This window comes from Malus sylvestris, chromosome 17 (assembly GCF_916048215.2).
Source record: "Malus sylvestris chromosome 17, drMalSylv7.2, whole genome shotgun sequence".
Taxonomy (NCBI): Eukaryota; Viridiplantae; Streptophyta; class Magnoliopsida; order Rosales; family Rosaceae; genus Malus; species Malus sylvestris.
The window spans coordinates 6041433-6056301 of NC_062276.1; the positions used below are offsets into that span (position 1 = coordinate 6041433).

The 14869-nt window shown below is 34.7% G+C and overlaps 2 protein-coding genes across 2 annotated transcripts; one reads left to right on the top strand and one right to left on the bottom strand.

Moving 5' to 3' along the window:
- The first annotated feature begins 207 nt into the window (after nt 1-207).
- On the top strand, nt 208-4527 carry LOC126610030 (uncharacterized). Its single transcript, XM_050278003.1, has 5 exons — nt 208-665; nt 743-787; nt 1051-1353; nt 1594-1769; nt 4157-4527. The coding sequence occupies exons 1-5, from the start codon at nt 443-445 to the stop codon at nt 4316-4318; spliced, it is 909 nt and encodes a 302-aa protein (XP_050133960.1). The 5' UTR covers nt 208-442; the 3' UTR covers nt 4319-4527.
- Nucleotides 4528-5149: 622 nt separating this feature from the next.
- LOC126610031 (uncharacterized) lies at nt 5150-8698 on the bottom strand. The gene is made up of 9 exons (XM_050278004.1): nt 8182-8698; nt 7770-7816; nt 7375-7477; nt 7013-7099; nt 6479-6562; nt 6153-6206; nt 5722-5802; nt 5489-5534; nt 5150-5385 (listed from the first exon to the last, which is right to left on the bottom strand). Exons 1-9 carry the CDS (start codon nt 8494-8496, stop codon nt 5309-5311), a joined length of 894 nt encoding a protein of 297 aa, XP_050133961.1. The 5' UTR covers nt 8497-8698; the 3' UTR covers nt 5150-5308.
- Between the last annotated feature and the right edge of the window lie 6171 nt (nt 8699-14869).

The following is a 14869-nucleotide window of genomic DNA, read 5'->3' on the forward strand; positions in this document are numbered from 1 at the left end:
TTCTCTTGTTCCTTTTTCGGTCGAGCTTTCCCTTCTCTATTGGAAGGAGAAAGCGAATGAATTTTTACCCTTTCATGTGTGCGTGTCAGTTTGTGTGTCATTGGAAGCCAAAGCGGCAATGCACATTTCATATGCCATTGTCTTTTATTCGAGCGATATTATAATTTAATTGAAATTACAGTAGTATGATTTGAATTTAAGTATTTAGAGTCACATTACTTTAGCCAACTTGTCCGCTTCCAAGCATGTCGTATACTGCCATGTTTAACTGGACGAACATATAGCAACTCAATTTAAACTACATTACCCAGAAACAGAAGCGCATTGTACAGATTTTGAAAGTTGCTCTGCCTGTTTTCATGCTTGCTTACTAATTCTAAAACTCAAACCCTCCAAAAAAAAACATCTAAATTTAGAAGGAAGAAGGAAAAGCTCATTCCATATGATCTCCACCATGGAAGACTCACCGTACGGTTCGAGAAGGCGAGACGAGCCGGAGTTCAGCCTGAGAGAGTGGGCAGTGAAGGCCCGGATCAGCCGCGAAAACTTGAATTCCAGAAGGTTTTCAGCTTCCTATATTCCAAGCTTCAGAGAGGACACAAGGTCTTTCAGATCAAACATTACAATCTCCAGCACTGCTTCTTCCCCTGGCTATAACTCAAGAGGTACCCTTCTCTCTACTTCCCTCAAAACCCAAGTTCAAATCCACCATTTCTCATCAGTTCCTCCACTTTTTTCGCAGATGAAATCGACCCGGCAACGTACTCATTCACCACAGCCCTCAAAGGTACGAAATCATGATCGTGAAAACATGTTAATTCAATATTCAAATTATAACATATTGTTTCAGAAATTCTCTATGACGTTTGGTCTTTAGTAATTGTTTTTTAATAAAAAAAAAACGGACATCTATTCCATAACCAGACTAATAAACAATGTAGAAATTCTCATGTGCATAACGTCTCATCTTTACTATTGCCTTCTTTATTAAAAAACAGACGTCTGTTCCATAGCCGAACTAATATATAGGGTTTTGTATTGTTCTTGCAGCATTGCAGGCAAGGTCAGCTTATCATAGTTGGGAAGCGTTATCACCAGAAGGGTTTGTTTTGAATTCAAAGTGGAATGAAGCAGAGAAATACATATGCAACCCTCTATCAGGGCAGGTTCCGATGGAGTGTTTATCTGCAAAAACACTTAGCGGAAGATCGTTTCGCAACGCAACGAATCGAATCACAATGTCTGCACCTCTTGTTTACTCTTCCCACACGAGACCAATCCATACAACCAACATTGCCAAGCCTTCTTTTAATCCTACAAAAGAAGATTTGGCTCCTCAATTTCCAGTTCCAGGTTAACCCACGTCATCTTGCTTCTTATTAATCATGTTTCACTCGCAAGCGAATGGTTTTTCGTGTTGAGAAATGATTTACGCACACCATTTCTTCTCCTTCAACTTTGTTTATTTCTGCTATTTGATTCTTCTTTGACTTATTCAGTCTAAAGGCCGGAAATAAACAGGAGTGTAAAAAATTACTTAAGTTCGCGTCATATGATATAAAATTTTCATTCGAAATCTGTTTTTCAATGCAGCAAAGAAAACAGAGGGCATGACTAGAGATGTTGGGACTCAAAGCACTCCTCATGATTTGAGTTCAAGTAGTAGTCCTAGCTCTACTTCAACCCCTCCGATCGTAGAGAGATCGTTAAATCGATTTCGAGGAGGAGATTCGTCTAGAACAAGTGCAAAATTAAAATCTGACGACGAGGTATGTTCTTGCTCATATTTAAGGGTAATTGTAACAAAATATGCACAAATAAAACCGATTTGTGTAACTGTTTTAAGATAAGACAGGAAGAACACTATCTATATAACGAGACACTAAATCGAATTATATACAATTTATTATCAGTTTAGTAACTTTTTCTTGTGTTTTTAATTAGCGATGTGTTTTGGAAGATAGGACAATTAAATGAAGGCTGCATTTTGTGGTTGGTGTCATAAAATTAAAGTATTCCCTTCAAGGTGGGGGACTAGCAGATTGAATTGGTCCCTCTTTGGTTTCGTGGCACATGCCCATCTTAGTACTGTTTCCTCGATATTTTCCCCCCAGGTGGCCCTGCTTTCTAGCGAAAAGGAATCATTTTTACCAAGGTTACAAATTCGAACATTTAAAATTTGATTCAACAGATATAAATAGGAACATACTTTAAAAATTATAATGACTTTAATCGTTGTATCAAATTTTAAAAGCCTAGATTTATTACCTTGATGGACTTGGTAGAAGGGATCCCTTTCCCTTTCCCTTTCCAGCACATAAACTCTCCTCGGAATATCATTTTGCCTCCAATAAATTGAAAATGTTGGGTAGGGTAAGCTGTCACAAAGTGTTGGACCGTGTGGATTAAGAGTTGTATTTATAACTGGTCCAAAAGTACTCAAATGCAGTTGGACTTGTTTCGTTTTAATAACGTCTGATCATTTAGCTGGCCAAGATGTTCTTAGTTTTCCACTTACATTAAAGGAGTAATTAGGTTTTCATCCTTATTTTTACTACTCTATTGATTAAAACCTTATTACTTTTCAATTTTTGATCAAGGTCCTTTGTATTAATAATATCATTAATTATTTCAATAATAAAATATTTTTTATTTCTAAATATATTCATTTAATATTAAAAATGTTACAATTAGTATATTTATATTTATGGCTAAATTTTTTATCATATATTTTTATTTTTAGTTTGTACCTATTTTTAATTTGCAACCCTTTTTTAATTTGTACCAATTTTCCTTTCAATTTTAATTTGTACCCATATATTAATTTCTTTTTGTGCCCATATTTTTTAAAGTTTTATTTGTATTGTACCCATATTTTTTTATTTATTTGTACCCATTTTTATTTTTGCTAAATGTACCCATTTTGAAGAATGTACCCATGTTTTGATACAATAATTTTTTGGTTATTTTTTATGAATGTACCCATGTTTACACACACACACACACAATAGTAAATTTATATTTTAATATTTTTAATCCCACAAATTATGGTTTTTTATTTAAAATCTCATTACTATAAACAACTATAAATTTTAATTTTTAATTTAAAAAATATAGTAACGTACATAGAAATAAATTATCAATTAATTTTAGGGACTTGGATCAAAAATTGAAAAACAATAAGGTTTCAGTCAAAGATTGTTCATAACTAGGGACCGCATCTAAAGTCTCCCTACATTAAATGACAATATTTAAGCTATTCACGCACTATTATCTTATGAGGCAGTACATGATTGATTAGTAATATGACAGAGAGTTATCTCTAGTGTAAATAAGTTTATCTCGTGTCATAGAATAAGTTTCAAAACAATTGGCATGTCCACAATTGTGTTATTTTCTGACCACCTTCTTTTTGTTTTTGTGTGGAACCCTTAAGATTCTTCAATGCAAATGTTAAAAAGGATTCTTCACTTTTTCTCCTCCCTTTAATCCTTGGGGTTCTCAATGAAAGTGCCCCATCACTGGTATATTGGTTCATCTTTTTGGAAAAGATAGTCATGTGTTTCAGGGTTTGCTACTTGATGATTTTACCGTTTAAGTACACATTTGTTGCATCTTTGGACTAGGTGAGTCATGTCCTTTCAAACTTTTTGCTAGGGTTTGTGATCGTCAAATTGTACATGCTATGATGGAGATTATCGTTTCATGGTTTTTGGGACATGTGATCTAACACGGTACTTGGCTGCAGAAAGTGGCACCAGTCTAGTCTAGCTATTGATCCAATGTCACACTTCATTTCAAAATGATGGTCTCCGTCTAACCCCAAGCGAGCATATGCTTACATATAATCATGATATATTATGGTATTTCTATATCAATTATTACGTAAGTTAAGTGGTTAGGAAGATAGATAACTAAAGATCTTTCGATACACGTACGTTTTTCTTCTAAAATGAACTTAGTTTTGCACCATCAAACTTTAGACCGAACACAAATTAGGACCGGCTCTTTATTTTACAGACGAGAAAAACTAGTTAGGTTAAAAGTGTTTCTTTTTTCATATATCTGAAGGCGCTTACATTATTTTATTTTACTTTCCTTATCAAATTACCAAACTTTTATAAGATGCAACTGAAAAACATATAAAATATTGCAGGTGGAAGTGAAAGATACAAAAGAAACAGAAAGCGAAAAAGAAGAGCAAAAGTGCAGGCAAGGTGGGTGCTTGTCATGGATGAGAAAAAGGTATAGAGAGAAACACAAACCAAAAAGCAAGAAGAATATCTTTCTTTCTCATCTGAATCTCAAAGCGTCCTGAGAAAATTAAATTATTATTAAGAGCTGAAATTATTAATATTGTAAAAAAAGAAAAAAGAGAAGTGAATATTTGTAGGTAAACGCAGAGATTTTCCGTGTCTCTTGAGAAATCTTTCGCAGAGAGGAAGAACAAAGAACAATCAATCAATGTATTATTATGTTTATGTTTTGTTAGTATTTTGGGTCAGTGATGATGTTAATGTTTTTGTTCTTGCTGTGTTCAAATTGGCCTACAGCTTTGGGCTTCACGTGCATGCTTTTTGTTTGTGTGCTTTGGAAAATGGTAGCTTGAGGAGCAACTATAAGATATTTAGGATTCAAAATATGGAAAACTAATGAAAAATATTTGAAAATTTTGAGTTTTAACGATAAAGACAAAATAAAGGGTAAAGTGAATGGTACCAGGTTGACTTTTTAGTGTAAAAATGTGATTTTTCGTTAAAGTGAACAGTACCGGAAGTTTTTTTGTTAAAGTTCTCTTCAAAATATTTTGAATATCTCAATCTTGGGTAACTAAAACATCAATCGTTTTTTAGTGCGGTTAACTGCAGTCAAGCTTATTAACGACATAACATCAATCATATCGATTGTATAGCAACAGTTCTACATTAAAGTATCAATAATAGTGACAACGAATTTGCGATATGTCCACATTTTGTAAGTAGTTAACCACATGTTAGACAACCACTAGTCCCACATGCTTAAGCTGTTAGAAATCGGGCAAACGAATGAAGAAGACTCACAATAGCCAAAAGGAGAAAACACATGGCTTGAAGAAGTGGAAGATCTAAGCTTCAAGAAATTGAATTTGAAGCTTGCAGACGAGTAACAATGACTTCAAGTTTTGCTCATCTTTCTGATACTTAAAAATTCTGTGTACAATAAAGCTTTTGCCAACTGAATATAAACAAAAGTTTTACAAGTAACAAAAGCTGTGTAATATGAAACTACACTACATAGCAGTATTTGATCAAACTGTAATACATTTTGTTTACAACGGTGATGCAGACGGTTTAGCGTTGGAGTTGGAAATAAGTCGGACTTCGTACAGATTATTTTCTCCCTTGCCTGCACCACGAAGTAAGCATTATTCATTGGTGAACCCCAGCTTTCTAATTTGACAAGTTCGAAAACTTTCACTAAAATTGAAGCATTTAGAAATAAAACTCACCAACTTCAGCTGTGATTCCTGGTCCGAAGAATGAAGCAAACTTGGCCTAGAAATGTCAGAATTTGGTCAATCAGTATGCAGAATCTTCTTCTCAAAATGCAAGGTCAAATAATTTCTTATGCCGGGAAACACAAGCAAACTTGTAAACATGGTCTTCAAGAGAGTAAATCTAATTATAGATAAATGCGACTATTACCAAGTGAAGCGGGACTTGTAGACTCATAATTCTTTACCTGTCGTTGTTCAAAATCTGATAATTGCAGAGCTTTTGCCTCAAACACCAAGACTAATGAGTATCTACCATCTCCGGTGACCTATGAATATATGATCAAAATTTGTGATAGTATTAGTGATTGGGGATCAATGGTCGGTCACACTTTGGTATAAAGTAACTAAAAGCCTCACCGCAGTTTGAAGGGATTAAAACCTTAAGGATATTGCAAGATTCTTTAAAAAACAATTCAGAATCATATCATGTCATCAGTCTGCTCTTGTATGTGATATTTTAGGAAAGAATAAAATTCTACTTTCATAGAAATTCCCGAAAGAGTTTTACTTAATGGAAGGTAATAAAAAAGAGATTGCAAATGGTCACAGAAAAAAGTTTTATTTAGGGAAAGTAATCAAAAGTTTATGGCTTGCCAAGTGCAGGTGAGAAGTATACCTCTTCACGAATACTTTGGAGAGTAGGTGCACTCCTCCGAGCAATTCCTCCACCCTGAAAGGAAAACCAGGTAAATGAGAAGATGTTAAGCACAAAACAATGCATGAAGCGTATATTCCTAATAACAAGGCCCTCAGTGTAACTGTGCACTGAGCATAAGATTATCTACATCCAAAATTCTTTTAAAAGTGAATTGTTGTGATGATAAGTCGCTTCCAAAAAGGATACGGAAGGCCAATCATTTCTTTCACTCTCGCAGAATATTCTGAAACAAATGAATAGATGTAATAGAGTTTTCGTATTTACACGCAAAGGGGACAACGCACCTGACCATACTGGAAGATTCGTTTCAATGCCTCATCCAAATGCTGCTCATCTCCATAGCGATACCTTGTAACATCATTCCTGACCTAATTCCATATATCGTATCATTCAGGTAAAACAACAAAAAAAACCACGGATTGCATGCATCAAATGTTCGTAGAAATGATCAACTCTAACCATTTATGGACTTAGGACTAACCCCAAAGTTCGGAGGGGTTGATAATATTCCCCAACATCCTATTCTGTATTTTAAAGAAACTGATTCTCAAGCACACATTTTTACAATAAGATCCTTTTTCGATTACCTCGCCTACGTTCAATATTGTTATGATGAAGCACAAGAAGAAACTAAAAAAGTCATGCCTAAAACCTCAATCATCTCGATACATTACAGGACCATTTGTTGTCGAAAGTTTTTGAGGGTTTTTGAGGGTTGCTGCAATAAATTTGCCACACCATACATAAACCATTACAACATCTATCTTCTTAAATTACCACACCCTTATGTCAAGAATGAGCCAATTCAAGGTAATTACCTGGGTAAGGATCGGCGTGGCACTTGTTTCCCTTAATTGCAGGGCGTCCGAATAAGTCAAGCATGGCACCGGCTTTAGTTCAGCATACTGATATAACAAAGAAACCGAAATAACTATTTTGCAAATTGAAACACAAAATATTTCATGTCAAGAAATAAACAATGCCAACGCTTATCTAAATAGAAGAGCAAGCAACTAGGTGTGAATTTGTTTGACAATCAAAACCAATGACCCGGACAGAAAGTGCATGAAACCAAATCAACAACTACTAATCCGCATGATCACCAGGACAACATTCGAAAGTGGCAATACCCTGCATTATAAATTTGACACAAGATATTGGCTTTGGTAATTAGTTTTACCTTGAATGCCATACCAATGATTGCAAGAGGGAAGCCATATGTGAGCATCAATGCTGACCATTCAGACCCGGGAAGGATATTAAAGTACGCCCCGAAACCATACCTGTTCAAAATTCGTCACAAACACATAAATTAATAAAGGTCGTATCCAGTGCACAAGACTCCCGTTTTACGCAGGGTCTGGGAGAGGTGAATGTCGGCTAGCCTTACCCCCATTTATGGAGAGGCTGCTCCCAAGTCTCGAACCCAAGACCTACCGCTCATGGGCGAAGGCACTTGCCATCGCACCAAGTGCGACCTCTTACAAACACATAAATTAATCACGAAAAAAAATATGTAAGGATCAAAATATGCTTCAAAAATTTACAAACTTGATGCTGCGATAAAGTACTCACGACAAGAGTGAAACCCCAACACCAAGACCAATAACCCCAAATGAAACCTGCAAACATCAAACAAGGAAAACTACATGGTACAATCATAGAAGTCTGTATACATATTCATATCTATATTAACAGTATATAATATATTAGAAGCTCGAATATTTTCTGAAAACAGGCGCAAGATAAAATCGGTTACAAACTTTAAATAAAAAAGTACATTCACTAAACAGACAATAAAGTGTCACTACACCGTTTTATATACGGTTCATTCTATGTTAAATACCCCACTAATTCTATTTGTTTTCAAAATTTGTAATCGGTTTTGTTAAAAAAAAAAAAATTGTAATCGGTTTTATTTGTGCATGTTTGATTTGGTGCCAATGTACATCGTTTTTTAAAAAGAGTAAAGCAGAGCAGATGGTACCTTAGCGAGGGAGAACTGGTCGTCGGGAACGATGGTTTTGCCGGCGGTGGAGATGGAGGGGAGGGTGGAAGGCTGGGTAGAGGAGTCGGCGGCTCTCGGGATGGCCAGTTTGGGCTTGGACTTCGAGAGTTGGCGGGCTCTGAATCCAATGGGATCCAGGTGGATGAGGAAGCTGGTGATGGGCCTTGATGATGATGAGGCCGTGTTATGTTCACGCAGGGAGAGAAAGCGGTGGCGGTTGACGTCATGGTGGCGGCAGAAGCTGCTGCTTCCTCTTGCAGTTGCAGTTGGAGTTGATAGTGGTTGCGTTGCCATTGGGTTCTCTCTCTCACTCTCCCCCCTTCCTCAAAGATTCAGACTTTGAGAGAGAAGCTCAGCAGTTTTGCTGGTTACTCCCAGCCGCCAAATTTCTGATTACGTGTCCTCATGTCATCCATTTTCTTTTGCTTTTTCAGATAAGTTGTAAAAATACTTTTAAGCTCATTTGACTACAAACTTAAATATACTTTTGAATAGAAAAGCAATTTTGAAGAATTATTCTGCCGAAGAAGAATGTGTTACGTGCATTTTTAAGAAGCACTTTTAATATATAGTTTATATTAATTTTTAAATAAAAGTGCATGTTCACTTATTACCAGTAAATCACGTTATTGATTGCCGTTCGATGAGCATCATCCCTTGAAGTTTAGTATTTTTCAAAAAAAATATATGAACTTAAGTATTTTATACGGCAAATTAGTCATGAACAAATGAAAAAAACTTCAAAGCCCTATCAAGAATTCGAGATAGATCAAGAGATAGGAAAATCATTTGTTCAAAAGCTGTTCTGAAATAACTTTGACAAAGCTCATCATATGACTTACATTTCCCATTACAAAATAATTATGATCCAACTATTCGGTACTGAGTACTACGGGGTTGTAGTATTTCTCACCATTTGTAAGTGAAAAAGGTTACGTTTAAATATTGTAAATAGCGAGTTCAATACTTATTTATTCCTTACCTCTGTTATTTAAATATAGCGTCTTATAAAAAATAACTATTCAAAATTTCATAACCCCATTCTGAGGCAGCTCGCCGATTTTTCATGATCACTTCCCCTTTAAATCAGCAATGCCTAAAGAGCAAAATCCGGACTCGACCGGCTCTTTCATTTCAGCGCCACAAAGAACAAGTTTTCAACACAAGGAGCTCCATCCCATGGTCTGTTATCTGTACAATACTCAAAAATAAAATTAGAACATCGAAATAACTACTGGAAAGATTGTATTTGGCACAGTTAAAACTAACCTTGAAGCAATATATCTTCACGAAAATCGCTTTTTGGTTTCCAGAAGGCATGGCCTTCAGCATCCACAACATAAGGCTCTATTCTAACAGCTCTAATTGCCTCACATAAGTCAAAACAATTTTAACACGAGCATGTGTAACAAGGACGTATGAAAGATACGAAAGCTTCATAGTTTGCAAAATGATGTATCAGACTTTCATGAAAAAAAAAAACAAAATATTAAAAGTAAAACATCAATTGTAGAAACAAAAAAAGGGCAATCGAAAGGCTGAAGATACTGTAGATGTCTCTTCATTATGAGTTGTTGTATAATCATTGTCACGCCAACAAAAGTTGTTAAGGGTATTTTTGTTAGTCTGTTAAGTGATTTGTGTTAGGAATGTCAGTACTACAAGATAAAGAATGCACAAGGTAAAGTAGAAAATGGACACCAATAATTTATGCGGTTAGGCAATTTATGCCTACATCCACAAAACAAGGATCAATCTTCACTATATGAAAAAGATGAATACAATAAGAGTAGTCTTACCAAGCCAAAGACAAGACTTGATGGATACAAGTATGACACACACTTTCTATCCTTCTAAACTTCACTCACACAATGTGTAGTGGAACACTCTCTCTCACTCTTGGAGTGGAACTAAACTTCACTCACACAATGTGCAGTGGAACACTCTCACTCTCACTCTTGGAGTGGAACTCTAGCTTTGGACTTGATCCTTTGCTACTCACTACTCTCTTGATTGGTTAGTTCATCCAAATGGTGTGGATGCCTTCTCCTTTTATAGGCATGGATGGAACCTTGAAGAAGCATGGAAATATCATGCTAGAGATATCTAGATAATTCCACTACCTTCGGAAGCTAGAATTATATCTTGTATGTTGGTGGAATCTTCACCATTCTTCTAGACTATTCCACCAACTTGAACTTTGCTAGAATTATCTAGCATGTGCATGGATCTTTCCATTTGCAACCAAGGAAGCTAGTACTCTCTAGCTTCTTCCATCTACTTGATAACATGCTAAAATTGTCTAGCATGCTCCAGCCTCCTCTCTTGTTTACTAAAATAATCTAGAACATTGATCATGGGCTGGGCCATATACCAACAATTTGTTAGTTCGTTAATTAATTATAAGTAACCTTGTACTATGTTCAGTATATATAAGGAACTGCAACTCACAAATGTGATTAGTTAGTGATTTTCTCATAAATACAAAAGCCTCATTTCTCTCTAAACTCTCTCTAGTTCATCATCTGTCTCGGTAAAAGATACTAACTTTCCGGTAACATGGCCATTATTGCTTCAAGCTCCTCCTTGTGAGCTTGAGTTGCCTCACTTATGAGTACTGAAGCAATGGAGTCCGACTCTGAAATCGGGACATCATCGCTATTGTCTGCAGTGGTCCTCTTAGCCATCTGCTCCTGCAACTTTTCTTGGAGGTCTCTCTCCTGCACATATATGATTTAGTTAAAAACAGAACTCTACGTTGACTTTAAAAGATGCTTGCCTTGTTTTTCATATTACCTTATCCTTTGCTCTTGTAACTTTTCCTTAGGCGTCCCTTGTTTGTTCCACATATCTTTCATTTTGCTTCTCAATCCATCCACCCAGTCTACTGGAGAAAAGATTGAAAAGTTCTCGTCACTCGTAACGCAAAAAACAGCTCAATTACACATTTGTAATTTACATATAATATGCCCATCTTCTACTTACTCAGAGTCAAGAGCCTTATCATAACCTTCCCCGCCTCCACAAAGATATTAGAGACCCCGAATGCAGAGATCAGTTCACACCAAATTTTGGTGTGCTATTTTTTTCTCCGTCACAGTAGATAATTCAAAATTTTCCTCCCACCTCCTTCCGTCTCCTCCCCTTAACTTCAACCCGTTAAAAACAAATCATTAGTCTCATAATATATATATATATATATTTCTCAAATAGAGAACGTGTGGCCTTCGCTTGTTTTTTAGAAAATGAACCGTCATAAAATTTTAAAGGTATTATTCAACAATCTATATTTATTGTTCCTCAAATTAATTTAGCTCCGATTAAAGGTTATTTTCGACGGTTATAAACAAAAAATCACAATATAAAGGTTATTTTAGCTCCGATTTTAATGAATTTTTATAGCTACACTCCTCGACCCTATAAGAATGCAATGATTAAATTTGATCTTCAATTTAAAATATTTACACTAGTGGATACCACAAAATCTTATTTTATACTTAATGGAAGTATAACATTAACTCTAAGTGTTTGTTTAATCTACCGTTTTGATGCGATACGCATTCTACGAAGCGTTTTTTAACGATCCAACCGTTAAACTTGTTTGTACACACTCCGAGATCGCATACGTAAAAAATCGTAAAAAACAAACATTTAGAGATTACGTAACGGAATAAAAGTTTTCGACGGTTATAAACGAAAAATCATAATTTAACGGTTGTTTTAGCTCCGATTTTAATGATTTTTTACAACTACACTCCTCGACCCTATAGGAATGCAATGATTAAATTTGATCTTCAATTTAAAATATTTACACTGGTGGATATTACAAAATCTTATTTTATACTTAATAGAAGTATAACATTAACTCTAAGTGTTTGTTTAATCTACCATTTTGATGTGATACGCATTCTACGAAGCGTTTTTCAACGATCCAACCGTCAAACTTGTTTGTAAAAACTCCGAGATCGCATACGTAAAAAATCACAAAAAACAAACATTAAGATATTAGGTGACAGAACAAAAGTTTTCGACGGTTATAAACAAAAAATCACAATATAAAGGTTATTTTAGCTCCGATTTTAATGAATTTTTACAGCTACACTCATCGACCCTATAAGAATGCAATGATTAAATTTGATCTTCAATTTAAAATATTTACACTAGTGGATTTTATACTTAATGGAAGTATAACATTAACTCTAAGTGTTTGTTTAATCTACCGTTTTGATGTGATACGCATTCTACGAAGTATTTTTCAACGATCCAATCGTCAAACTTGTTTGTACACATTTTAAGATCGCATACTTAAAAAATCACAAAAAACAAACATTAAGAGATTAGGTAACAGAACAAAAGTTTTCGACGATTATGAACGAAAAATCACAATTTAACGGTTACTTTAGCTCCGATTTTGCTGATTTTTTACAGTTACACTCCTCGATCCTATAAGAATGCAATGAATGAATTCGATCTTCAATTTAAAATATTTACACTAGTGGATAAATATTATTTTATACTTAATGGAAGTATAACATTAACTCTTAAGTGTTTGTTAAATCTATCAATTTGATAGGATATGCATTCTACGAAATTAGTTTCAACGACCCAACCGTCAAATATGTTAGTATACTTCGAGATAGCATGTGTAAAAAATCGCAAAAAAAAAAAAAAAATTAAAACATGTGTTTATTTATTTATTTATAATCAATATAACATTTTAAAATAATAAAAGAGTACACTAAATGTTCATGTGTGTTTATATGCCAGACAATGTGCTTTGTGACACATTGAAAACAATTGTTTGAATTTCTTTGTATCCTTTTGCTTGCCTGTGAGGGAGCATAATCCTTATTACAAAAATGATAGAGCTTCAGATTGTAGTCTGTTGTTATTATTCTCTCAAAAAATTTATGGCTCGTGGGAATTGGGTTCATTAGACTATAGAGACATGAGTGAAAAAAAAAATTAAAATATGTGTTTATTTTTTATTTTTTAATCAATATAACATTTTAAATAATAAAATTTTCATTTCTGTCGGTTATAACCGCCAGAATACTAAAATAATAACCGCCAGAAAGTAAAATAATAAAATAGTCAATTTCTGTCGGTTATAAACGACAGTAGTTTTATAATATCCGCCACTAATTATCCGCCAGGAATTTATGTCGGATATAACCGAAAATATTTTTCTAATATCCGCCACTAATTAAATAATGTGTCGGATATAATTTATCTGACATGATTTTTCTAAATCCGCCACCATCATCCGCCACCTAAAGCTAATATAGTGATTCTCTAAAAAAAATGTCGAAATCTTTATTCTCTTCCTCAAAATCATTCTCTAATTGATAAAATGATAATTATAGTGAAAAGCCAAAATGTTATGATTTTGTAAATACTCATTGAAAACTTTTAGTTAAAAAAAATAGGGTAATTCTTAATTTATTACTCTCAAGTGTTGTCAAATTCGTACTTTTTATCCTTAGTTTTTTTGTCTCACTTTCATGCCTAAAGTTACAATTTTCTCCCAAAATCATAATTTCGTTAGTTTAGCCATTAAGTCCTCAATTAAACGATGACGTTGCAGGCCTTTGGCCCCACAAAAAAAAAAATTAAGTCATACAAAAAGTTTGGGCAATAAAAAAAAATCATAAGTTTAGAAAAAGTACTAAAAAAACTACAAAATTGAAAAATCTTTGCCTTCACTTTTCGACAATCACTACAATCCAACTCTTCTCCTCCTCCTCTATCTCATCTGAGAAATGACCACAACATCTGTTCTCAATACTCAAGTCGTTAATATCTCCACCATTCAGATTTCACCACCTCACTCTATGGGCTGGGCATAGTCGCCCCCACATGCACTCACTAACCAATGCCGATTTTGGACCAGCTACGACAAGTTGTCGTCACTCCGATTCTCAAATTTCACCGCCAAACCAAATTCTCATTTCTAATCAATTCATACCCGCTTCGGATTCGTACTCACGACTCGGCTACACGAACAAAAGCTAAACGACAATGTTTTCGACAACACGACGTATATGAACTACATGAACCTATTCGACGGGCAGATGGACGCGGGTAAGAGTAGTACCCACGAGAAAAAAGAAAAAGGGGTTGCGTTGGTGTAGATTTCGAGTGGGTCGGGTTGGTGTAGGGTGGGGGAGAGTCCCGTGGTAGTGGGGATGATGTGCAAAAGGTTGCAATGGTGTGGATGGGAGTGGTAGAGAGTGTTATTTTTTTTCTTTTGTATTTTTAGTAATAAAAACATTTTTTATTTTTTATTAATTTTAAATTTTTTGTGTGGTCAACTTGCCATGTCATCGTTTAATGGATGACTCAACGGCTAAACTAACAGAAGTATGATTTTGAGAGCAAATCGTAACTTTAAGTATGAAAGTGAGACAAATAAAACTAAAAGTAGCAAAGTGCAAAATACACGATACTTAAGGGTAGTAAAGTGAGAATTACTCTAAATATAATAACTTTTTCACCAATTCACATCAAAGACAGAAAAGAAAAGATATCTTCAATTCTTAGCAAGGTAAAATTCATCAATATTAAATCATCATTCAAACAAAACATTGAAATGATATGCATTACTAGTTTATTATTGGTACAACTAGTTTATTAGTACAACGAGTTTGTGGCTCAAATGATTATG